At 47.5% G+C, this 23,525-nt stretch overlaps 3 protein-coding genes and 1 pseudogene across 4 annotated transcripts, besides 1 other annotated feature; 1 reads left to right on the top strand and 3 right to left on the bottom strand.

The window, feature by feature from the left end:
• Positions 1-1,475: 1,475 nt before the first annotated feature.
• Positions 1,476-2,358, bottom strand: NCS57_01442600 (uncharacterized protein; the record flags this gene model as incomplete). The annotated part of the gene is made up of 2 exons (XM_053064029.1): positions 1,476-1,882; positions 1,938-2,358. 2 exons carry the CDS (start codon positions 2,356-2,358, stop codon positions 1,476-1,478), a joined length of 828 nt encoding a protein of 275 aa, XP_052907362.1.
• An 8,124-nt stretch (positions 2,359-10,482) lies between these two features.
• On the bottom strand, positions 10,483-11,885 carry NCS57_01442500 (uncharacterized protein; the record flags this gene model as incomplete). Its single annotated transcript, XM_053064028.1, has 2 exons — positions 10,483-11,036; positions 11,177-11,885. 2 exons carry the CDS (start codon positions 11,883-11,885, stop codon positions 10,483-10,485), a joined length of 1,263 nt encoding a protein of 420 aa, XP_052907361.1.
• Positions 11,886-18,085: 6,200 nt separating this feature from the next.
• Positions 18,086-19,929, bottom strand: NCS57_01442400 (annotated as a pseudogene). The gene is made up of 3 exons: positions 19,649-19,929; positions 19,392-19,592; positions 18,086-19,331 (listed from the first exon to the last, which is right to left on the bottom strand).
• Positions 18,086-19,929: a sequence feature.
• A 1,116-nt stretch (positions 19,930-21,045) lies between these two features.
• On the top strand, positions 21,046-22,585 carry NCS57_01442300 (CFEM domain-containing protein; the record flags this gene model as incomplete). The annotated part of the gene is made up of 4 exons (XM_053064027.1): positions 21,046-21,162; positions 21,221-21,356; positions 21,429-22,104; positions 22,159-22,585. 4 exons carry the CDS (start codon positions 21,046-21,048, stop codon positions 22,583-22,585), a joined length of 1,356 nt encoding a protein of 451 aa, XP_052907360.1.
• Between the last annotated feature and the right edge of the window lie 940 nt (positions 22,586-23,525).

Here is a 23,525-nt window from a genome sequence, read left to right as displayed (position 1 = left end):
CTATCCTCCGCAACCTATACGTCCCCTGATCATCGCCCACTGCCTCCCAATGCGTGTAAATATATTGTGGTAACCCGCACCCAAGAACAACCGGAAAATCCCGCATCACGCCCTTCTTGAACATGCCCTGCCGCCATTTCTCCTCGCATCGTCTTACCTATCGCCACCACCTCGCACCTCGTACCGGGCACTCTTCCCTCGGATGAAATTGGTCGTCTCTCTACCGTGCCTGTCGCCATGAAACAACCCATACATCGACCGGCCATCAATGCCAACTCCTCCTCTAACATCTTGGCCTCCTCGTTTACCTGCATTGCGTCCTGTCTGGCCCTGAACTGTCTCGTATCGGCTGTTCTGCTGTGCCCCTCCTGAAACGCTCCTCAACCTCCGTCTCTTGGCACTCCTGCACCCTCTTTGCTTCCACCTCTACCGCCATGTCGCCTTCTCTTTCAAACCATAACATATCCTCCTCTAATGCCAATTGGTCCCGTTGCCGCTGACACACATCACATGCCACCTCCGACTCTGGATGACAACCTGCTCGATCGTATTGGCCATCCATCACCTGGTCCAACACCACACGGCGGCACCACTTCGCACTGATAAACCGCTCAACGGCTACTTCCTTTTGCTGGCCACTTGGCCTTATCTGATGCTACCGCCTTCCTTCTTCTTCTCCCTGCCTTGGTTGATGACCGTGGACCTCCTGCTTCCTCCCCCTGCTGGCATATGACGACGACGGCCTCGCTATGGCCACCGTCCCGCCCGGCCCGTCCGCTTTCCTGCACGTAATCTCGCAATCGGTTCGGCATCCCGGCGTGGACCACTAACCGCATCTGGCACGTCGACCCCCTAACCCTAACGCGTTCGTGGCTACGATTAAATGACCTTGATCGATCCACGACCTCAATCGCTGCGTCTTGCCCGCTGCTGTGTCGACCTTGGAATGAAACACGCTGCACTCCAATAATCGCCCCAATCGTTCAACCCGGTCGATGGTGTTGGCGTAAACGATGACGCGACCTTGGCTGTTTCTGTGTAACCAATCCTGCACGATCTTGACCACGCGGCTGTCTTCCGCCTCTTGGTCTGCCCCCAACCTCGCCGCTACCGGTCTGACTGGTATTCTGCTGCTGCTGCTGCTGCTGCTTCTTGTGGTGATCTCTGCGCTTGGCTGATCGAACAACCACTACCCTATACCCGATATTCGGCCTCGTCGTTCGTGATCGGAATACCTTTACACGGCTGGCTGATAACCCCACGACCTCGAAAAACCTCCCAATCTCATCTGGTGGCAACGTGGCCGTCAAAAATACCTTTTTGGACGCCCCATTCGTTTAACACCCGGCCCAACTCCATCAACTGCGGCCGGAATTGGCTGGTACTGTCCAAAATGGCGTGGCACTCATCCACAACGACACGATCCAACGCTTTCCGTGCCTGCAACCGGTTCACAAAATCGCCGAACCCTTTTGTCACTGCCGACTCGGGCGTGACGAACACGATGGGGTGATCTGGTGCCCGCCGCGACTGTTCCAAACGTATGTCGCGATCTGGCTCTTGGCACAACGGCCGTGCAAATCATCTCGCAATGCTACCAACGGCACGATGACGATGGTTGTCCCTCCGTCGTCGCTGGAACAATACGCCGGTAACATGAACGACATGCTCTTGCCTTCTCCCGTGCCTGCGATCTGCACAATCGGGCTCTCTCCCCGCATGATGGCCCGGATCACCGTCTCTTGCTGGCCACGGAACGCGGCGTCTGGTCCTATCATCTCCCTCAACCGGGCGGCAATGTCGACCTGCTGTAATCGCCTGAAACGCTGCAACTGGTGGTACTCCCGCTCCGTCTCGAATGGCTCCCGCTTTCGGCGTATCGCTACGGCTAAACTATCGCCCCTCGCGGAACTCCAAAAAAAACCGATGCCACTGACGACTGACGGACCGAAACTTATCGCGCATCGTGGCCGTGCTGAATAACCCTTGCTGCAACTCTCGTGCGTATACCATGCCGGCCACGTGCGTTCCATGGCCGGCTTGTAAATCGATCGGGTTATCGTCCACACCGTCGTCGTCTTCTTCGACCCCATCTATCGTTGACTCCTTGAATGCCTTGTCCAAATATCGACGGGATATGGCGATGGCAATCTGCCGCCACGAACTAATGTTCAATATGGTGCCCAATAATCGTTTGCTGTCTCGTTGGATGATGCGGCGGACGCGGTCTGGCGTCCAATTGCGCTCCTGTACCCAACTGTCGAACCTCGCACTGGAACCGGGCTCATCGGTACCATCCTCATCACCACGATCATCGCCGCCGCCGCCAATGCCATCCTGGCTGCCCTGGCTCTCCATTTCGGCCTGTTCTCCTCTCCCTCTGCTCCGTCTCGCTGACTTCGTCCCTGCGAACCACCTCGTCTGGCCATAAATATGGGCTGCGTATGCCGGCATCTTTGACGACGCCCTGTACCTGCTGCCACCACGGCAACACTAACCACAAATACCACACCAATAACTCGCCCACCTCGCGTGGCAAATATCGGTGGATGACCTTGGCCTGCCCGTGGCCCGGAACGACTTGTGGTACGACGTGACGAAACACATCAACCCGTCGTGCGCGAATATGTTGCGTACGCCGCCGTTCATGGTATTCTTATATCGAATGCCTAAAATCTCGGTGGATCGCGCCGGCTGGCCACCTACCATATGCATCAATAAAAACATCTTTTCCATGAACTCGTCGAATGTCTTCCCATATGACTGCACCGCTCTGGCCTGGAACGGCTTCCCCGTCCTCCCTTCCGTGGTCGAACCAACTCTTACGCCGTCCTTGCGTCTTGATGATCTGTCGCGCATTCCAACTCTTGCCGGCTGCCAACCACGTGTGGTTACGGTCGTCATCCAAAAATGAATATCCCACCTTGTCTTCGCTATGGTCGTCTTCCATCGACGACCACGGGATCCGCGGCAACTGGCTGATGTCGTCCACCATCGTCAACGTCGCCAACAACCTCGGGCTTCCTCTTCAACGCATGCAACATCTCTGTCAACTCGCCCATGCGGAACTGCACCCGCCGGTGCTTGATGCGGTCCCCAACCCAATCGATGGTCCGCCGGCCGGCGTGTTGAACCGGATGTGCATCCCGTACGTGCGTGCTTCGTAAATCCAATCCATCGGCGTTGCCTCGGCGTGGGGATCCTTGGCGTGACCGTCATGAACCGCTGCACTTTCCACGCACGATGCGGGAATATGCTGGTGGCCTCCTCTTCTGCCTCCTCTTCCGCCTCATCTTCCGCCTCCCTTTCGGGCATGCTGCTCTTCCACGTCTGATTTCCCTCCTGCCGCCGCCGCACCATCCACTCGTCCATCTTATCCTGCTTCAAACGCATCACCTCGGCCTGCCTCTCCTGGTATGACTGGTACACGACCATGGCACGGGCGACCTTGATGACGGCGGAATATATGGGCGTATAATCCAACACATCCATCCAACCGCCGTCTTCTTTCGGATACCCATCACGGCTAAACCGCTGATGATGGCGCTGCGGTACTCCCCGCGGTCAAACGGTGGTCCAACAACGCTATGACGACCTGCAATGTCAACCCGTCCACTCGGTCCTCGTCCAATGGCTGTGCCTCCGGATCGTTAACGTGCGCCTCGACTAAATCCGCCAAATCATCCATGAAATCGCCTTGCCGCTTGGATAACCGGAAACTTGGGCCTATCTGCATCTGGCATTTTCTCGGCACGGTATATGTAACACACCAACTTGGTCCACACGGCCGTGTAACGCGTCCACGTATCGTCCTCGACCCGGTTGTCGAACGGTCGCCGTGGCTTTTTGTCCACCTCTTTTCGCTGTACCTCGAACAATGCATGGCTTCCAACGTGGGTGGGCGTGGCTATGGTGCGTGCTCGGTCCATCACTCGCACCAAGCTGTCATGGATCAACTGCAACTCATGCTCCTGCTCGCCCACTGGGTCGACCAACCGCTGCATGGCTTCTGGATCGAACCCCTGCAAATGGGTGGCCCATCCGACGTGCTCTAACCACGCGTTGGCGTCTAACTTGGAATCGGCGGCCTTGATCCGTTCTTTTGTCCTCCAAATGAAACCGGCGCTCCTGCTGGTCTAATGTTTGCATTAAATGGTCTGCAACGGCTGCCTCGTCCGGGTCCTGGCTGATCGGTGCACCGAACCCGACCTCGAACCAACGGCTGCCCGGCCCATTGCTGAAAAAAACGTTGACACTGGACACCGCTACGCCACGGGACCTGCTGTGTCTCCATGGCTCGCTGCTGGACACTTCCGCCCCCGCCTCGGGGATTCGTCTATCCATGGTCACTGCGGTAATGGTTCTGCATGGCTCGTTCTGAACCGACCACGTATAAACAACCCTCCTCGCCGCAACCCAATTTGTCGCTCTGTGGTGGGTGGATAAATGGGATGGGGTCGGTTGTGGGTGGCGGCGTTGGCTATGTTGCCAACTCGGCCGGGGTCTGATGACATCTGGGTCTGACTGGATCGCTTTTGTGATCTCGTTCCTTTCTGCTACCCGGATGGACCTGTGATATTGCTTCATGTGCTGCTCAATATGCTTACCGATGTATGCATAATGGCATGTTTTGCAGATAATTAATGGAAACTCGGGCAACTTGATAAATGGCTCCATCTCGGCCACTGCTATTCTGAACTGCGATGTGTGTTAACGGGCATCCTTGATGAGTAATATGATCTAAATCTGGCTGGAAACGAATGGCTTTTCTCTCTTTGGATTTATATTATGCTATTATCTCTCATTGGTGGCTTACACTCACATATATCGTGCTGGCTTCGATGGTCTGACTGGCTGTGTGCTGATTGCTCTATCTGTTGTACGGGAATTGGTGGTGTGCAATGAATTGATGTTTATCTATTATGATATTTTGTTGCTTTTCATTGTTTGTGGCTTGGTGCTTGAACTTGCTTCTGCGGTTGCGGGGGCGCTCCCCGTTGACGTTTTTATATATGGATTATTAATTAACCATTGCACTTCATTAGATATCTCGATGAAAAAACCCTTCTATATAATAAACCTGCTTTAACTAATCTCTCTTGATTAACTACTGCTCTTCTTGACTTATACCTGCTCTGATACTCTCTCTCACCGGATGGTTGGCGGCTTTATGGCTGGACTTCTTGGCGGGTGAATGCCACGGGTTATCTTATGGCAATAATATAAATCACTTATTTAACCTAGCATTATATGACCCCTTAACCTAACTGCCTTATTCCTCATATACTCTCTTGCATGTAGTCCTTTCTACCTTGGCTATGCTGACTAATAATTCTGGGAATCTGGGTTTGATCAAAAATGGAATCTTGCTGCACTCGGGTCAATACTTGGGTTAACTTTAACCTCGCCGCAACGCCGCAATATTGGATCTCTGATGCTGATAATTGAAATGCGATATGCCCTTAACGTAATGGATTGATGCATGTACTTGAAATCCATTTTTATCTACTTTTAAAAAATGTCGACCTGTTTCCGTTGGGGGGGCAATCGTATCAGGTCGACGATTTCACTAGCGCGGTTTTTTTTTTTACTATGGGATTGCCATTGAATCAGACCTGTATTCGCCATGCAGCTGGGTTAGACCTGTATTCGCCATGCAGCTGGGTTAGCTGGAATATCGCTGTTGTCCTGACTGGTATAGCGCCTTGCTACCCTATAGCAGCTGCTGTAACTGCGACCTTGAAACAGCATCTGAATAGATCGAATATCTGTTGCTTTTTTGGTTCTCAGAGCGCCTTGCTACCCTGCAGTGGTTGCTGGAACGCAGTTGGCCATCTGGCTCTTAGAGCACCTTGCTACCCTGTAGCCGTTGCATTGCTGCGCTCCCGATAGCTGGGATATCGCTGTTGTCCTGGCTCTAAGAGCGCCTGGCTACCCCTGTAGCTATTGCTACCCCTATAGTGGTTGATGGAACGCAGTTGGCCATCTGGCTCTCAGAGCGCCTTGCTACCCCTGTAGTGGTTGATGGAATGTAGTTGGCCATCTAGATCTCAGAGCACCTTGCTACCCTGTAGCCGTTGCTACCCTATAGTAGTAGCTGCTGCGACTGCGACCTTGAAATAGCATCTAAATAGATTGAATATCTGTTGCTTTTTGGTTCTGAGAGCGCCTTGCTACCCTGTAGCGGTTACTACCCTATAGTGGTTGCTGGACTGCAATTAGCTATCTAGCTCTAAGAGCGCCTTGCTACCCTGTAGTGGTTGCTGGAACGCAGTTGGCCATCTGGCTCTTAGAGCACCTTGCTACCCTGTAGTGGTTGCTACCCTGTAGTAGTTGATGGAACGCAGTTGGCCATCTGACTCTCAGAGCACCTTGCTACCCTGTAGCCATTGCTACCCCTATAGCAGCTGCTGCAACTGCGACCTTAAAACAGCATTTAAATAGATTGAATATCTATTGCTTTTTTGGCTCTTAGAGCGTCTTATTACCCTGTAGCGGTTACTACCCTATAGTGGTTGCTGGAATGCAATTAGCTATCTGGCTCTAAGAGCGCCTTGCTACCCCTGTAGCTGTTACTACCCCATAGCAGCTGCTGTAACTGCGACCTTAAAATAGTATTTAAATAGATTAAATATTTATTGCTTTTTAGCTCTTAGAGCGCCTTGCTACCCTATAGCGATTGCTACCCTGTAGCGATTGCTACCCTGTAGTGATTGCTACCCTATAGTAGCTACTGTAACTGCGACCTTAAAGCAGTATTTAAATAGATTAAATATTTATTACTTTTAATTATAAGATTACCTTGCTACCCTGTAGTAGTTGCTACCCTATAGTAGCTACTAGAACGTAGTTAGTTATCTGGCTCTTAGAGTGCGTTGCTACCCTGTAGTGGTTGCTACCCTGTAGTGGTTGCTACCCCATAGCTGCGTTGCATTGCTGCGCTCTTAATAGCTGGGATATTACTATTACCTTAACTCTAAGAGCGCCTTACTACTCTATAGCGATTCCTACCCTATAGTAGCTACTACTCTGCCGCAGCTGCCTACCCTGCAATAGCTGCTGCCCCTGCCATAGCTGCCTACCCCTGCAGTAGCTGCTGCCCTGCCGCAGCGGCATACCCCATACCAATTACACCTCTAACCTTTATCTATCACTTCCCAGAACACATACAGCAACCACAGCCGGTCTTGAAGAGCGGTCTGATAGCTCAACGGTTAGCTTAGCAACCTTTTCCCGAGGGCCTAGGGTTCAATTCAGGCTAGAAGCAGCTTGCGCTGCTTTTGCCTTAGGAAGAGTACGGTGCGCTCGCCGTTAACATATATGGGCTTCCTAAGTAAAAAACCGCGCAGTTATCTGGGAATAGGCCTTGTGGCATTGAACCTTATAATCATAAGACAGGTTCTAATAGGTGCTAGCCGCACTAATTAGTTTTGCTATTTTATTATTATTATATTATTATTTTTAATTTAATATTTTAATTATTATTATTATTATATTATTATTTTTAATTTAATATTTTAATTAATATTATTATTATATTATTATTTTTAATTTAATATTTTAATTATTATTATTATTATATTATTATTTTTTAAATATAATTATTTATAATATTATATAAGGTAATTATAAAAATTAAATACCTTATAATAAATAAAGGACTAATTTACTTTATATTTTAATACTTAATATAGCTTAAAAGAAGCTAAGATATATTAAAATAATTAATAAATTAGCTACCCTATAGTAAATAAAATACTTATTTTATTATCTTAATATATAATTCCTTAGAGGTATAGGGTAGCTATAATATAACGCGTTAGGCAGCTATAACCCTAGTAGGTCTAGGTAATAAGTAGTCTTATTACCCTATAGTTACTAGCTAGCTATAATATAATAAGACTAAGCTACCTTATATTATATTAGCTAATATAGCTTAAAAAGAAGCTAAGGCATATAAGAATAACTAATAGATTAAGCTACCCTATAGCTTTAAAAGCTAGCCTTTTAAGCCTTAAGGCCGTGAGTTGATTTTTTTGTTTTTATATAGTAAATCTAGCCCGCAAAAAAGGAAAAGTGGCCCGCGAGCCCGGTCTGGCGCGTGGCTAGCTAAAAGGTCCTCGGTGGGTATATAAGAGGGAGCCAAGGCGGCCTGAAAAGGCCCCAAGGCAGCTGGGGGCAATAAGGCTAAAAAAGGCTTATAAGCAAGCTAATAGCCTAACCTATAGGTCTGAGCTACCCTATAGCTAAAGTAAAGTAAAAAATAGCTTATAATTCACCTGGGCTATGTGACTAAACTAGCCCCACTGTACCTTATCTTATTAGATTACCTTTATGTATCCCTTATATATATGCTTGTAGGCTCTGTGCCTCGCGGCCGGGGGGATTATAGCTGTAATCGGCCCCTACGAACCTGGCTCCTCCGGGTGCACAGCTACTAGGGATGCCTAGCTATAGCTAGCTAAAGGACCTTCTTTTCTAGCTGCTAGATGGGCCTATTAACTCTTATATGCTATTTATAGCTATAGGGGGGGCAACAGGGGAGTCACATAGCGACTGGGGCGCGCCGCAATGGTTCAAACCAGTTTCTATGCCCCTATATATAATAGATAACTTAAGGCTCAAGCTTCTATTATAGTGGGCTTAGAGGAAACTGCATTTAACTTTCAGGGGGCTATTTAGGCTACAGGGGGCGGCTATAAGGGTAAGGGGCGGGTACTTAGGCTACAGGGGGCTATTTGCGCTACAGGGGGCGGCTATAAGGGTAAGGGGCGGGTACTTGGGCTATAGGGGGCTATTTGCGCTATAAGAGGCGGCTATAGGGTAAGAGGCAGGTATTATTTTTCTTATCCTATTTATTATAGGCTACTAAGGGAAATAACTAAGAGGGCTAAGAGGATAGGGGCTATTTTATTAGTGCAAAGGGTACTATTATTATAATACTACCTAAAATAAATACCTAGTAACTATCCTAGAGTATCTCTTTAGCTATGCTAAGGCATATTCAAGGCTTCTGCCAGCTCCTTATAGATACGGCAGATCCGGATAGCATCATAGCTAGCCCAAGAGATCCTCTCCCTAGCCAGGACCATAAGACCCGATGGTGCTTAGGAGCGCAGTTAGGGGGGTTAATTTCCCCCTCAAACCCAAGCTCTTTATAAAGCCGGCTAGTTAGTTGTGGCTGCTGTAATACAGCAGAGCTCCAGAAGGCAGCAATAAGCCCAGGAAACTGGCAACACCCCCCTGGATTAGCTGCCAGCCGCCATGCTGCGGGTCTTCCTCCCAGCGGCTGCAAAGCTCCTGGGGCACAAGGCAATAGGCACAGGCTCCAAAGCTTCCTAGCCTATCCCGCTGCCTTAGGTAGCGGGTAATAGACTTAGTTAGCTCAAAGCCAAGGCGTATATCCTTGCGGCTGGAAGAAGTGGCCCGGGTGCAGCTTAATGGCAGATGGTCTCGCCTATCTAGCCCATCAAGCTTGCAGAAAAGGCAGCCCTGAAGAAGCTGCTGAGAAAGCAGCCTCTGAAAGGTCTCAAAGTCTGCCCTTTCCCTCTCGGCCCGGGTAGCTGCTGCAGTACGCATCTGCTGTACTTGCATAGCTCTAAGCCTAAGATCCCTCTCTTCAGGGCTCTCTAGGGCATAGCCTTCTTCTGCGGTTAAAGGCAGGTTCTCTAGGCAAAAAGTCACACTTTTCCTCCCCTGCCTCGCATACTTGCCGGCTAGCTCGGCCATCTAGAGCCCTATCTAGGCTATCCTACGGCATTGGCTAGTAGAGAGGAATTCTCTGCTGCCTATGCTTAGGAACCTAGAAGATTGGGCTTCTTGGGTCGAGCTTTGCAAAGGCCTGAGGGTAATAGCCTCGCTAGGAAGCCCATCTCGACCGGCACGGCCGCTCTGCTGCCCATAGTCTGCAAGCCTCTTTGGCATCTCAAGGTGTATGATAACCCTGATATTAGGGATATCAATACCGAGGCCAAGAGCATTAGTTGCAACTATAACCCTGCCATTGCCATAGAGGGTCTCCCGAGACCCTTCCATCCAGGCCTGCAGGCGTTCTGCCTTGCCATCGCGAGTATCAACCTCGTTATAGTAGGCATCACACCCCAGAGCCTGGGCTGGGGCTTCAGTTATAGCTATAGTCTTGCAATAGACTATAGCTTTGGCTGGGCGAGGGTATAGGGTAAGCTTGCTATCAAGCAGCTGCCTCAGGGCATTCTCAGCAGACTGCAGATAGCCCTCTTTGGGAAGCAGAGGGAAATCAACTACCCCTGTAGCTGATATTAGGCCGGGTTGTGGGAGCCCGGAAGATAGTGGCATCTTTGGCCTTGGTGTAAACTAGGCCTAGGAATTCACGCTCTTCAGCTATAGGCAACGTTGCAGTTAGGTATACTATCTGCACGCCTCGCAAGGCCAATAGGCCTAGCTGCCTTAGCTTAGGCCTGAACCGGGGGCTGCCTTCTAGAATCGTGTGGCACTCATCTATAACTATGCGGTCAAGCGGGTTAGGGCTTGGAGGCCATCTAGATAGGCCTGGAACCGCTTTGTCATAGCTGACTCGGGCGTCACAAAGATAATAGAAGCCCCCCTTGGTGCCCCATCAGCCTGCCACTGAGCAGCAGGGATATCCATAGCTTGGCAGCGGTCTAGGAGGTTGCCTAGCAGCGAGACCAGCGGCACAACTACTATAGTTATGCTATCTGGGCAGCTAGCAGCCGGCAACTGAAATAGAAGGCTCTTGCCGCCGCTAGTGGGCATGATGGCTAGGATTGGATTCCTATTACTCATGATGGCCTCTAGAATCGGCTTCTGGCCTTGCCGGAAGGTGGCGTTAGAGCCGAGCAGCCTCTGCAGCTCAAGGTCAAGGTTAACCTTGCGTAGCTGCTTCCAGCGGGCTACTTGAAGCTCCTGGAAATGCTCAAGGTCAACGGCAGCTAGGGCCTCTCTTTGAGCCCGAGGGGATAGTTGCCCTTGAGAAGCCAGGGGCAGAGGGGAAACCAAGCAAGAAGTGCCACTCTTCACTAAGAAGCCGGAAGCTTTGCCTGCGCTGATAGGTCTCAAAATGGGCTTCTGTAAGCTGCCGGCCGTAGACTAGGTTGGAAGTCATACTGCTATGGCCGGTCTGCCTATGGAGAATAGTATCTCTTTCTCCAGGGCCCCTCTTCATCAGAGCTGCTTTCACTATCTCCGTGGTCGACTTCGCTATATAGCCCCTGGCTAGTAATAGCTGCATCCCGGATATAGCGGCGGCCTAGGGCAATAGCTATATGCCGCCAGCTACTAATAGTAAGAGACTCAATGCCAGCCAACTTGCCCCAGCGCTTAAGGACCCGGCTAAGCCTAGCTGAATTCCAAGAGCCTGCTGCAAGCCCTATATGCAGCCTAGGGCTATCAGCCTGGCTACCTCTCAGGGCCACAAAGGGAGAGCTTCTAGGGCTATAGAAGCCTAGCTCGGCCTGCAGCTGCTGTAGCTGGGGGTTATCCCCTAGGGCCTCTACCTTCTTGCCATAAGCCTCATCGCCATCTAGGCTAGAGGTCTTCCAGAGAAAGGGGGAAAAAGAGCCCTGAGAGCTAGGGTCAAAATTAGCCTGCATAGCTTCCCAGAAGGGCAAGATAAGCCAGAGATAATAGACTAAAAGGGTTCCAACCTCCTGAGGAAGGAAGCGGTGGATAACTTTGAGTCTCTCTGACCTAGAAAAGCCCTTATGAATACCAGTAACTAGCATAACTAGCCCTTGGTCTAGGAAGATATTGCGGATGCCCCCTGCGGCGGTATTGCGGTGCCGAAGGGTTAGGAGCTCATTTGACCGAGCCGGAAGACCACTGCTCAAGTGAATCAAAAAGGCTAGCAGCTCAAGCAACTTCTCAATGCTTTGGCTATAAGAAGACATAGCCCTAGCCTCTGGGGCTATAGAAGAGCTACTAGAGCTTCCAAACCAGCGGGCCTTGAGAATAGGGTCTTCCCAGAGAAAGGAAAAAAGCCAGCTCTTAGTCCCTCCCCTAGCTACCTCATAGAGGCTATCTAAAAAGGAATAACCCACTGAATCATCAGTAGGGTTATCCTGGATAGAATCCCAGGGGATAGAAGGCACTAGGGGCCGGCTGGCTCTCCTCCAAGGTATAGCTCTCTTGCATAAGAAGCCCCTGGAAGAGAAGAAGCCGGGCTTCATCCAAGGCAGCCTGCAGTATATGCTGCAGGCTAGGAAGGCTGCGCCGGTTGCCTCTATAGAGGATAGTCTCTCCTTCCCAGCTGATATAGCCGGGCTGGGCTGTTGTGGCCTTGGCAGCTATTCCATAGCTACGCAGCCGAAGGATAAACTGCATAGGGGTCGTATCAGCCCCAGCCGGGCTATTCAGCATACACCTAGTTACGAGCTGTTGCACAAGCTCAAAATAGCCAGGGCTAGCTTCTCGAGCTTCTAGAAGGCTCCTTCCAAGCTCGATATGCTGCTGGATAGCCTTATCTCTTTTTCTAGCTACTTCTGCAAGATAAGGAGCCTAGAAATAGAGACTAAGGCAGAGAGAAAAGGGGTAAAAGTCTCAAAGCTAAGCCAAGAGCCATTAGGAGATATACTAAGCACAGTAAGAAAAGAGACCATAACGCTATTAAATTCACTATCCTTAGTCTGATGATCTAGGATCGAGATAAATAGCGCCAAGGTCTTTTCCTTTGCCCCTTATAAAGCTCTATAACCTTATAGCTAGAGAAGTTGCCTTTAGCTAAGAGCCAGGCCTCTTCTAGGTCATCTAGGTTATCAGATAGAGCCTTATAGCTAGCTAGCTGCTGCTGGCTTGCTTTGAAAGGTGGCCTCTCTGTGGGCTCTAGGTTGAGGCAGCGGAAGGTATAGACTAGAAGCTGCTTTTGCCACTATGGCATAGCGGTCTTGCGTAGCTTTCTTATACCTATAGCTAAAGGGCTTCTTTGCTGGCTGAGGCATCTTGCCGGTTAACCTCAAAGAGAGCATTCAGAGGAATCTCATTAGAAGCTATAAGGCTTATAGCTTCTTGAATAAGCTCCTCAAAGGCCCGCAAGAAAAAAAAGCAGGCAAGCTCAGAGGTCTCTTCTAGTGACTCTTTAGTTAAGGTAAGGTTAAGAGAAAGTAGGTCTCTTAGGAAATCCTTTCCCCACTAAAGTTAGCTAGGTGCCTTGCTGATCCTAGCCTTCGAAGCCAAGGATTAGGGAGCAATAAAGTCATTTTAGCTGCTCTATAGCCTCGGCCTCCTTGCTTCTGATAGCTAGGGCTTGGGCCTCAAAGGCAGCCTTAGCTTCTGGAAGAGAGAGAGCTTCAGAGCTATTGCCTTCTAGCAAGACCTCAAAGTATTCACTGCGAGGCCCTTGCTTAAAGAGTTGCTGATAAGCTACGCCGGCTCGCCAATAGCTTTCAGTAGCTATAGAAGGCTGCGAGGCTATTGCCTTGGAAGGCCGGCCCTTTTGACCTTTCTGCTGGACCTTATGAAAGACCCGTAGGTGCTCTCTAATTCGGCGTAGCTCAGAGCCAATATAGAAGCAGCTAGGCTCAAAGGTACAGCGGAAGCCCTGTTGCATAGGCTCTCAAGTTGTGAGATAGGAGGGCCTAGGGGAAGGGCTTAGGTAGCCTTGCAAGGTCTTTCTGGCCTTGAAGAAGATCAAGCTTAGCAGCCTGCTCTAGGGCGGGCTTGATCTCTTCAAGGGAAAGCTGATGAGGCTGTTGGCGGAGGTGTTGTTGAATTTGGTTAAAAAGAACTGCGGTTTTACAAGTCTTGCAAATAAGAAGGAAAAAAATAGAGATATAAGTAAAATAATCCATAATTATAAGGCTTATAGGTAATTAAGATAGAGATAGAGATAGAGATTAGAAATATATAGCTAGGAAAAATAGAGTCTTTATAGAAGAATTAAAAGAAAGAAGGAAAATAAAGGTTAAAGCTTATTGGCTAAGAAATTGCCTTAGTTGTGGCTGGCATAGTGGTTGGTGTGGCTAGGTAGCTAGGTTGCGGCGGTGGTTGGGGATTTTTAGCGTAACGCTAGTTGCACTGACCACCCATTAAAATTCCTCTTTTTTATCTTTAAATAATTCTAGAAAAATAAGGGGATAAGATATAAGAAGAAAAAGACTTAATTTCTAAAATCCTTATAGCTTAGAGTTATATATATCTCTTTCTTAGAGCCTTAGCCCTATTAGAACCCTGTTTTTTTAAAAAAACGTCGGCTGGTCGAGAAAAAAAAACGTCGGCTGCCCCATGGTCTGCTAGCGTAAAAAAAAATTCCCCCATTAAAAAAAAAAACGTCGGTAGCTCAGCCGACGTTTTTCATAGATGATAGGTTAGGGTCAGGCATTGGGTCAAGGTTAGGGTCAGCTATAGATAGAAGCCCTCTGGGCTTCTATAGAGATTCTAGAGCTTTCTATAGAGGTTAGGGTCAGGGTTAGGTCATACATTGGGTCAGGGTTAGGGTCAGGCATTGGGTCAGGCATTGGGTCAAGGTTAGGTTAGCTATAGATAGAAGCCCTCTGGGCTTCTATAGAGATTCTAGAGCTTTATAGAGGTTAGGTTAGGGTCAGGGTCATACATTGGGTCAGGCATTGGGTCAGGCATTGGGTCAGGGTTAGGTTAGAATCTTCTAGAATAGCCGTTATTACTATGACATCCAAATTGTTGCTATTTCAAAGGATTCTGCCAAGGAAGACCCTTACAGCACCTTGAGAGAGGCTGCGGAAGAAAAACGCAGAAAATATAGGTCTCTCGGGGCCTTCTTCCAGCCTCTTATCTTCTCAGCAGGTGGCCTTATGGACCTAGAGACCGCTAAAACCTATCAGAAGCTCCAGGATCTTATAGGCCCCTTTGCGGCTAACCAGCTAGATTCCTCTATAAGCCTTGCCCTTATGAGGACTAGGGCTACCTCAGCGGCTTCTATAGCCCGAGATCCCCCTAGTGGCCTAGCTAGGTCTCTTTGGAATTCCCCTAGAAGGTCTTCCTAAGGCTAATCTCTTTTCTTATTTATTTCTTATCTCTTATCTCTTATTTATTCCTTATTTCTTATCTCTTATTTATCTCTTATCTTTTATCTCTTATCTATCTCTTATCTCTTATCTTTTTATCTCTTATCTCTTATTTCTCTTTTCTAGCTATATCTCTCTCTCTTAGCTATATCTCTCTTTCTTAGTTATATCTCTTTCTCTTAGTTATATCTCTTTTTTCTTACTTATATCTTCTTACTCTTATATCTCTTATATTTCCTTATCTTAGAAAAATCTCCTCTCTTTACCTTATAAGCTATATCTTTAGCTAGAGGAAACCCCCCGGGCAGATTAGCTTAGATAGTAAATACTAACCCCAACCATAACCCTAACCCAACGTCTCACCCTATCCCTCACCCAACGTCCCACCCTATCCCTCACCCTATCCCTCTAGAGGTTCTTCTTACAGTCATAGAGGTTCTTTCTAGATATATAGAGGTTTCTTTAGGTTATAGATAAAAGCCCTCTGGGCTTTTATAGAGATTCTAAGAGGTTCTAGAGGGTTAGGGTCAGGCATTGGGTCAAGGTTAGGATCAGCTATAGATAGAAGCCCTCTGGGCTTCTATAGAGATTCTAGAGCTTTCTATAGAGGTTAGGGTCAGGGTCAGGGTCATACATTGGGTCAGGGTTAGGGTCAGGCATTGGGTCAGGGTTAGGTTAGAAGCTTCTAGAATAGCCGCTATTACTATGATATCCAAATCGTTGCTATTTCAAAGGATTCTGCCAAGGAAGACCCTTATAGCACCTTGAGAGAGGCTGCGGAAGAAAAACGCAGAAAATATAGGTCTCTCGGGGCCTTCTTCCAGCCTCTTATCTTCTCAGCAGGTGGCCTTATGGACCTAGAGACCGCTAAGACCTATCAGAAGCTCCAAGACCTTATAGGCCCCTTTGCGGCTAACCAGCTAGATTCCTCTATAAGCCTTGCCCTTATGAGGACTAGGGCAACCTCTGCGGCTTCTATAGCCCGAGATCCCCCTAGTGGCCTACCTAGGTCTCTTTGAATTCCCCTAGAAGGTCTTCCTAAGGCTAATCTTCTTCTTTTATCTATCTCTTATTTCTTATCTCTTATCTCTTATTTCTTATCTCTTATCTCTTATCTCTTATCTCTTTACCTTTTCTTATTAGCTATATCTCTCTTTCTTAATTACCTCTCTCGTTTTTATTATCTCTCTCTTCTTTTATTATTATCTTTCTTTTATTATCTCTCTCTTCTTTATTATCTCTCTCTTTTTTATTATATCTCTTATATCTCTTTTATACTCTTATTTTTCTTTTTTTCTTATTTCTTTATATCTTAGAAAAATCTCCTCTCTTTAGTCTATAAGCTATATCTTTAGCTAGAAGAAACCCTCTGGGCAAAATAGCTTAGATAGTAAATACTAACCCCAACCATAACCCTAACCCTAATAGCCGCTATTACTATGATATCCAAATCGTAGCTATTTCAAAGGATTCTGCTAAGGAAGACCCTTATAGCACCTTGAGAGAGGCTGCGGAAGAAAAACGCAGAAAATATAAGTCCCTCGGGGCTTTCTTTCAGCCTCTTATCTTCTCCGCAGGTGGCCTTATGGACCTAGAGACCGCTAAGACCTATCAAAAGCTCCAAGACCTTATAGGCCCCTTTGCAGCTAACCAGCTAGACTCCTCTATAAGCCTTGCCCTTATGAGGACTAGGGCTACCTCGGCGGCTTCTATAGCCCGAGATCCCCCTAGTGGCCTAGCTAGGTCTCTTTAGAATTCCCCTAGAAGGTCTTCCTAAGGCTAATCTCTTCTCTTTATCTATCTCTTATTTCTTATCTCTTATCTCTTATTTATCTTTCATCTTTCATCTCTTATCTCTTATCTCTTATCTCTTTGCCTTTCCTTATTAGCTATATCTCTCTTTCTTAATTACCTCTCTCTTTTTATTATCTCTCTCTTCTTTTATTATCCCTCTCTTTCTTTATTATATCTCTTATATCTCTTTTATACTCTTATTTTTCCTTTTTCTTATTTCTTTATATCTTAGAAAAATCTCCTCTCTTTAGTCTATAAGCTATATCTTTAGCTAGAAGAAACCCTCTGGGCAAAATAGCTTAGATAGTAAATACTAACCCCAACCATAACCCTAAACCTTATGAGGACTAGGGCTACCTCAGCGGCTTCTATAGCCCGAGACCCCCCTAGTGGCCTACCTAGGTCTCTTTGGAATTCCCCTAGAAGGTCTTCCTAAGGCTAATCTCTTCTCTTATCTATCTCTTATTTTTTATCTCTTATCTCTTATTTATCTTTTATCTCTTATTTTTTATCTTTTATCTCTTATTTATATTTTATCTCATATCTCTTATCTCTTATCTCTTATCTCTCTTTTCTAGCTATATCTCTCTCTCTTAGCTATATCTCTCTCTTTTAGTTATATCTCTTTCTCTTAGTTATATCTCCTTTTCCTTAGTTATATCTTCTTACTCTTATATCTCTTATATTTCCTTATCTTAGAAAAATCTCCTCTTCTTACCTTATAAGCTATATCTTTAGCTAGAGGAAACCCCCCGGGCAGACTAGCTTAGATAGTAAATACTAACCCCAACCATAACCCTAAGACGGAGCGGAATATTCCCCATTCCGTGCCAACCAATAACCTTAAATTTGTTCGCTCATATGCGAGTCGAACGACGGTTCGACTCAAGAAAACATGAAGTTCATAGTTTCATTCGTTTGCATATTTCCTATGTCGAGATAACTCTCCAGCTTTCAATACAATTTGATTACTCAAGAATACTTCTTGAAATTATCAGACCTGATATGAAACCCTACGCTCAGTATGTTGAAATGAGCATGTTGTGTTAATTGAAGAAGAAAGATTGGTGTTAACCACTGGAAACTATTGACAAGAAGACATCCACATCCTCGCCACCAATGGATCGGAATAGCTATTGATCCGTTAAACAATGGATCTCAACACAGTACGCTACGCCCCATTACAACTGCCAACATAAACCAATCAGGTTACGGTTTACTACGTTGGGAACCTTGACCTTCAAAGCTCGCTATACATGTACGTCAATTCAGATTATTTATACGTAAGGTATTTTCATCATGCATTTACTGCTCTCCGCTCACGCCCGGCACATCATGCCACTCTCGGCGACGTTCCACGCCTCGCTACCAACACCCTTGAGAACGTAGAAGAGGTTACTAGGGTCCCACTTCCTCTTAATACTCAACAGCTTGGCATAATTGTCACCAAAGAACGTCTTCTGCCAATTCGGCTGACGGAAATCCGCCTCATTCATATACGATCCACTTCCAGGAGTAACAGCCTCAATCAGCGGCATGAACTCCTCCGTCATCCTCTTTTGAGCAGCCTCCATATCCTCCCACGGCTTGGTGTAATCCCAATCCGTGATAAGCTGGAGCTGCATCACCGCACTCCTCCAAGCGGGATGTACGGAGTTGGCGGGTGAGCCCTTGGCCTTGGTGTATTTGGCGACACTGCCGACGGCGAGGACGCCGTTGGAGGTGAGCTTGTTGACGACATCTTGGAATCCTTCATTGTTGTTTTCGAGGACGGAGCGGGGGATGAGACGTCCGCCGAACTGGTAGCGGGCAACTTCAACGCCTCCTTGGGGGAGGGGACCCATGTAGCGGTCATAGTGATCCCGGTATGCGAGCTCACTATAAGCAACGGGCAAGGTGACGCCGATTTCCTTGACAGCCTCTGTGAAGGGTGCAAGGACAACGTCCCGAACGTAAGCAGCAGTTGAATTCCACACAGTCAGAGGCTTCACGACTAGCATCTGCTGGTTATTGTAGAAGACCACCATGGCGCCCTTGTCTGTCATCTCAGGGAGCAGCTCGTAGAACTTCTTGACCACAGCCTGGAACTTCTCAGTCGTAGTCGTCGGTGCAAGAAGCTGGAAAGCCGCGCCGCCAACGTCCTGGGACTTGTAGACACGAACAGTCATACTGACAACAACTCCAAAGGTACCACCGCCGCCTCCCGAGAGCGCCCAGTAAAGATCAGCATTCTTGCTAGGCGATGCAACGACTGTGCGTCCATCGGCAGTGACGACAGTGAAAGAAAGAGTCTGATCAGCACCAAGCCCGAACTCAGTGCTCAAAGCGGAATGGCCACCTCCTTGGGTGAAGCCGCCAGCAAGGCCGACCGTTGCGCATTCACCGCTTACAACGGTAAAACCCTTTGCGTGGGCGGCCTCCAGAACTTCGTACCCGACGACGCCGGCGCCGATGGTAACGGCGGGGCCCTTGTAGTAATCATCAGACCACTCGCTGAACTCGATGGACTTGAGAGATTGAGTCCAGATAGCGAGTGCGCCAGCGCCAGTGGAGCGTCCGAGGAAGCTGAGTTGACAAGTCAGTAATTATGTCGAGGAAGCGTCAACAGTAGGTAGGGTGACTCACTCATGGCCAGTGTTGCGAATGACGACACGGATGTTGTTGTCCTTGGCGAACCTCAACGCAGCGGCAACATCGGCGGTCTTCTTAACATTAACAGCATAGCTGACGTAGTTGCCGAGTGTGCAAGGTACCGCTCGGTCCGTGAAAGGATCGCAGCTCTGATTGGCGAAATATGTCTGCATGATCGAAGACGAAGAAGGAATACTGGTACTGGTTAGAACAATGCCAGTGTGTATGGGGAATGGGGTGGTAGTCCGTACTGAGTCAAGGGGTTCTTCCATTGCGCTTGGAGCTTCGCGCAGGCCGCCTCATCGTATGTGGGATCATGGCATGGTGAGCCAATGGGCTCAGTCGCGACCAATTGCCCACCAACCGTAGAGTTCAATGAAGCCCACGACTTCTTAGAGGGCCAGCATGAGTCTCCTGGCAAGCAGCGACATTTGCTGTAGGTAGCCGACGCCGATTGAGCAGCCGTGAGGACCGCCGTTAAGAGTAATGAAACCTTCATATTGACTAGACCCTTTGGAACAAATGAGGACGGCTTGGTTGAGGAAAGTCAATGTCAGCGGCGCTCTTAGCCACATTTAAGAATCTACTAGCTTTGCTGTGGCTCTTCATGTGCTCCTTTTCATGACGCCGAGGCTCGTGGCGCAGATTGGTGTTCGGGGGATCTTCCAGAAGGCAACATATGCTCCGAAAGGGTGCATTTGTTGGTTCATGGCCGTGGTCTGATAGTCAACGGACAACTTCCCATAAATGGTTACTCGCCGAGCTCTTACGCACCGTCAAGTATAGGCATTTGGGGCTTGAGCTTCCTAATGCAGGGCTCGGAGTCCGGACTGCTCCCGATATAGCGGGCTTCAGGGTTGTATTTTACCCCTGAAAGACCCATTCTACTACGACATCCCGGTGGCAATCCCTCGGATCGTGTCCACAAGCCGCGCACTTTTTCCCTGCAGGTTTAAGGAGCAGATTGATCTCGATTTAGGGGATCTTGGGAGGAGGCAGATTTCTTTACGGACCAGCCGGAGGCCAAGCCAATAGCATTAGAGTGAAAGTAGCTGATATCGGGCCTTTGTCTTTTTTCGGCCATGAGCCCCAGTGTTCATGACTCGGCCGTCGGGGGATAAAGAACCGTTGAATATTAGCTTTTAAGCTTATGAGACATTTGACTAACGGTTCTCCAGCAGCTCCCTCCCGAAGCGGTAACATACCTGCCAAGGCACTAAGAACCGTTCATGGCGGTGCAGATGGTGACCAATTGGTCGGGTGGCATGCCAAGCCAAGGGGCAAGACTCGATTCTTGGTTTAGCCTGAGCAGCTAACCTGTGCTCTGAGAGAGTGCTCGGACAGCGGAAAGGAACCGTTCTTGATTACCGACGGATGCTACATCAAACGGATGAAACGCTAATTGTCTCAGAGAAGACTGGCAAGTGTTGCAGCATCAGACAAGTCTGCATGTCTAGGGCCGCTTGTGCTTCCACCGTCTTAGTCCCATCCTTAAGAGACGAGACGCCAAGAACGACTGAGGTTGCAATTTAGCCACGTCTGCTGGGAAATGGAAGGTTTACAAAGTCTCCGTGCGTCCCGGCGTTGGTTCGTTCTTGATGGGTGATCGTCGCATGCCCAGAACAAGGCCCAAGTCGGTACCACAGCCATGGATCCTTCGCGTCGTCTGACCTTGATTTTTGGTTTCTTCCTTCTGGCGGTATTGTCACCGGTCCAGGCGGAGAGCTTATCGTCTCCAAGCTTACCTGGTTATCCGGATTGTGCAGTAAGTAGTAATCGGGCCAGCTTTTGACGAACAAAGGTCATTGACAGCTTGAATCCAGGCAGGATGTATCTTCGTCGCTTTTGCAGGAGGCTTATGCGCCCCCAAAAATCAGACATGCATTTGCACGAACGAAGTCTTCCAGCAGAATGTCACAGCCTGTGTCACGATGAACTGCACGATACCTGAGTCTTTAAGTATGTTATTCAAGTGCATCCAGTCATACTATCTGCCGGTCGACGAGCAGGTGCTAACATGAGCCTTGTCAGCGACTCGAAACTCTAGCTTGACCAACTGCGGCGCCCCAGTCCGTGACCGATCGCAAGAATACGTCGTCCTCTCCAACGTCATGGCCGCTCTCGCCGGAGCCTTCGTTGTGATCCGGTTCTGCTACAAGATCTTCATCGCGAGCGTCGACCTCGGCATCGACGATTGGTTTGTCCTGGCAACCATGATTGCCTGCATTCCCAGCGGTGTAATCACAAAATACGGAACCACGGCCAACGGTCTTGGAAAGGATATCTGGACACTCACCGCCACTGAGATCACTCAAGTCCTCTCGTTCTTCTACATCATGGCATGGCTATACTTCCTGCAGACAACGCTCGTCAAGCTATCCATCATCGCTTTCTACATGCGCATCTTCCCCGCCCGCGAAGTCCAGCGCGTGCTCTGGGCCACTTTCATCTTCACCAGCGTATGGGGCGTCGCGTTTATCTTCACGGCCATCTTCCAGTGCAAACCTATACCGTACTTCTGGAAACAGTGGGATGGACTGCATGAAGGCAGCTGCGCTGATGCGAATGCGATTTCGTGGTCGAATGCGTCTATGAGCATTGCTCTAGACTTATGGATTCTTGCTATTCCGCTGTGGCAGTTGCGCAGTTTGAAGCTTCACTGGAAGAAAAAGGCTGGCGTTGCGCTCATGTTTTGTGTTGGTACACTGTAATTCAGCCCAACCCATGAACAACGTGATTCCTGGTGCTAAAAGGTTCTTAGGGTTACGGTTGTCAGTATTATCCGACTCCAGTCGCTCGTGGTATTCGGCACATCGCCCAACAAGACGTGGGAATTCTACGACGTCTCCGTCTGGTCTACCATCGAGATCTGCGTTGGTATCATGTGCGCCTGTCTCCCGACAATCCGCATGGTCCTCGTCAAATTGTTCCCTGTCCTTGCTGGCACGACACAACGCAGCAAGGGAAATCATTACTATCAATACGGAAGCGGTGTTCGCTCCAAGACGGCGGGAACTCAGCAGGGACGAACTGTCGGTACCGTTACTACTGACCGTCCGAACTCGGAGCAGGGGGCCGAGGGGTCTGGAATTGTCTTCCAGAAGAGTTATACGGTGCAGTATAGTGATAGCGATGAGATAAGTCTGGTGAATATGGCAAATTCGGATGGACCGGGGAAGAAGCGATAACGATTGGGTAAAGCGGAGGGGTTTTTTTAAGTATTACCTAACTTATTGATATTTAGAGCAGCTAGATTTCCTACAGATCACGTAATCATTTCGTAAAGTCTTAGCACTCTGGACCACCGTTAACTATGCATAAGAGATCAAAGGAGAATGTTATACTAAAAGATATTTTAGTCTTGCTTAAGTAGGCATGGTTTTTTATTCGTATTATGCAGCTGTGCTGGGTAAAGATAAGTATTAACCTTAATTATTAATTTTAAGATAAGAGTTCTTCTTAGGTCTATTAAAGAATAATTTAACCTTATAGTATCTCTAAAGGTAAATTAAGAAAATAAGAGAAATATAATCTTATATATAATTAAGCTATTATACCTAATACTTTTTAATATAAGAATTAATATTATATATATTTTATAAATATATTTATACTTAAAACTTTGCCTTAATAAACTATATCTTATTACAAATATATTATTAATTAATAATAATAAAAATAACTTATTTTTTATTTTAATAATAATAGCAAGTTAGGAAAAATAAGTACTAAGATATTTTAAGCTATTAAGTAATTTCTTATATATAGAAAATAGTTAAAGGTAACTACTTCTAATTATTATTATTATTTTTATTAGGTATATTAAGAAATAGGAGCTTTAAGCTTTTTTTCTTAAGATAATTATTATTATTTTTAATTAATTAATTAATTACCCTTAATATATATAATAAGCAAGTAAGATAGATAAGCAAGTAGGATATTTTTTCTTACCCCTAAGATTAAAAACTATTATAAAAATACTATAGATTATTTAATTAATTAAAACTACTTACTATACTCTTCCCTAGATATCTTAATTACTATTTAATAAGTCTTTGCATTATGCCCGGGCTTACCATAGATATTATATCGCCAAATACCTAGTCCGACTAACCTCCTTTAACTATT

This window comes from Fusarium keratoplasticum, chromosome 12, assembly GCF_025433545.1.
Source record: "Fusarium keratoplasticum isolate Fu6.1 chromosome 12, whole genome shotgun sequence".
In the NCBI taxonomy this organism is placed as follows: domain Eukaryota; kingdom Fungi; phylum Ascomycota; class Sordariomycetes; order Hypocreales; family Nectriaceae; genus Fusarium; species Fusarium keratoplasticum.
The sequence above is the reverse complement of the archived record's forward strand: the minus strand, read 5'-3'. Positions and strand labels throughout refer to the sequence as shown.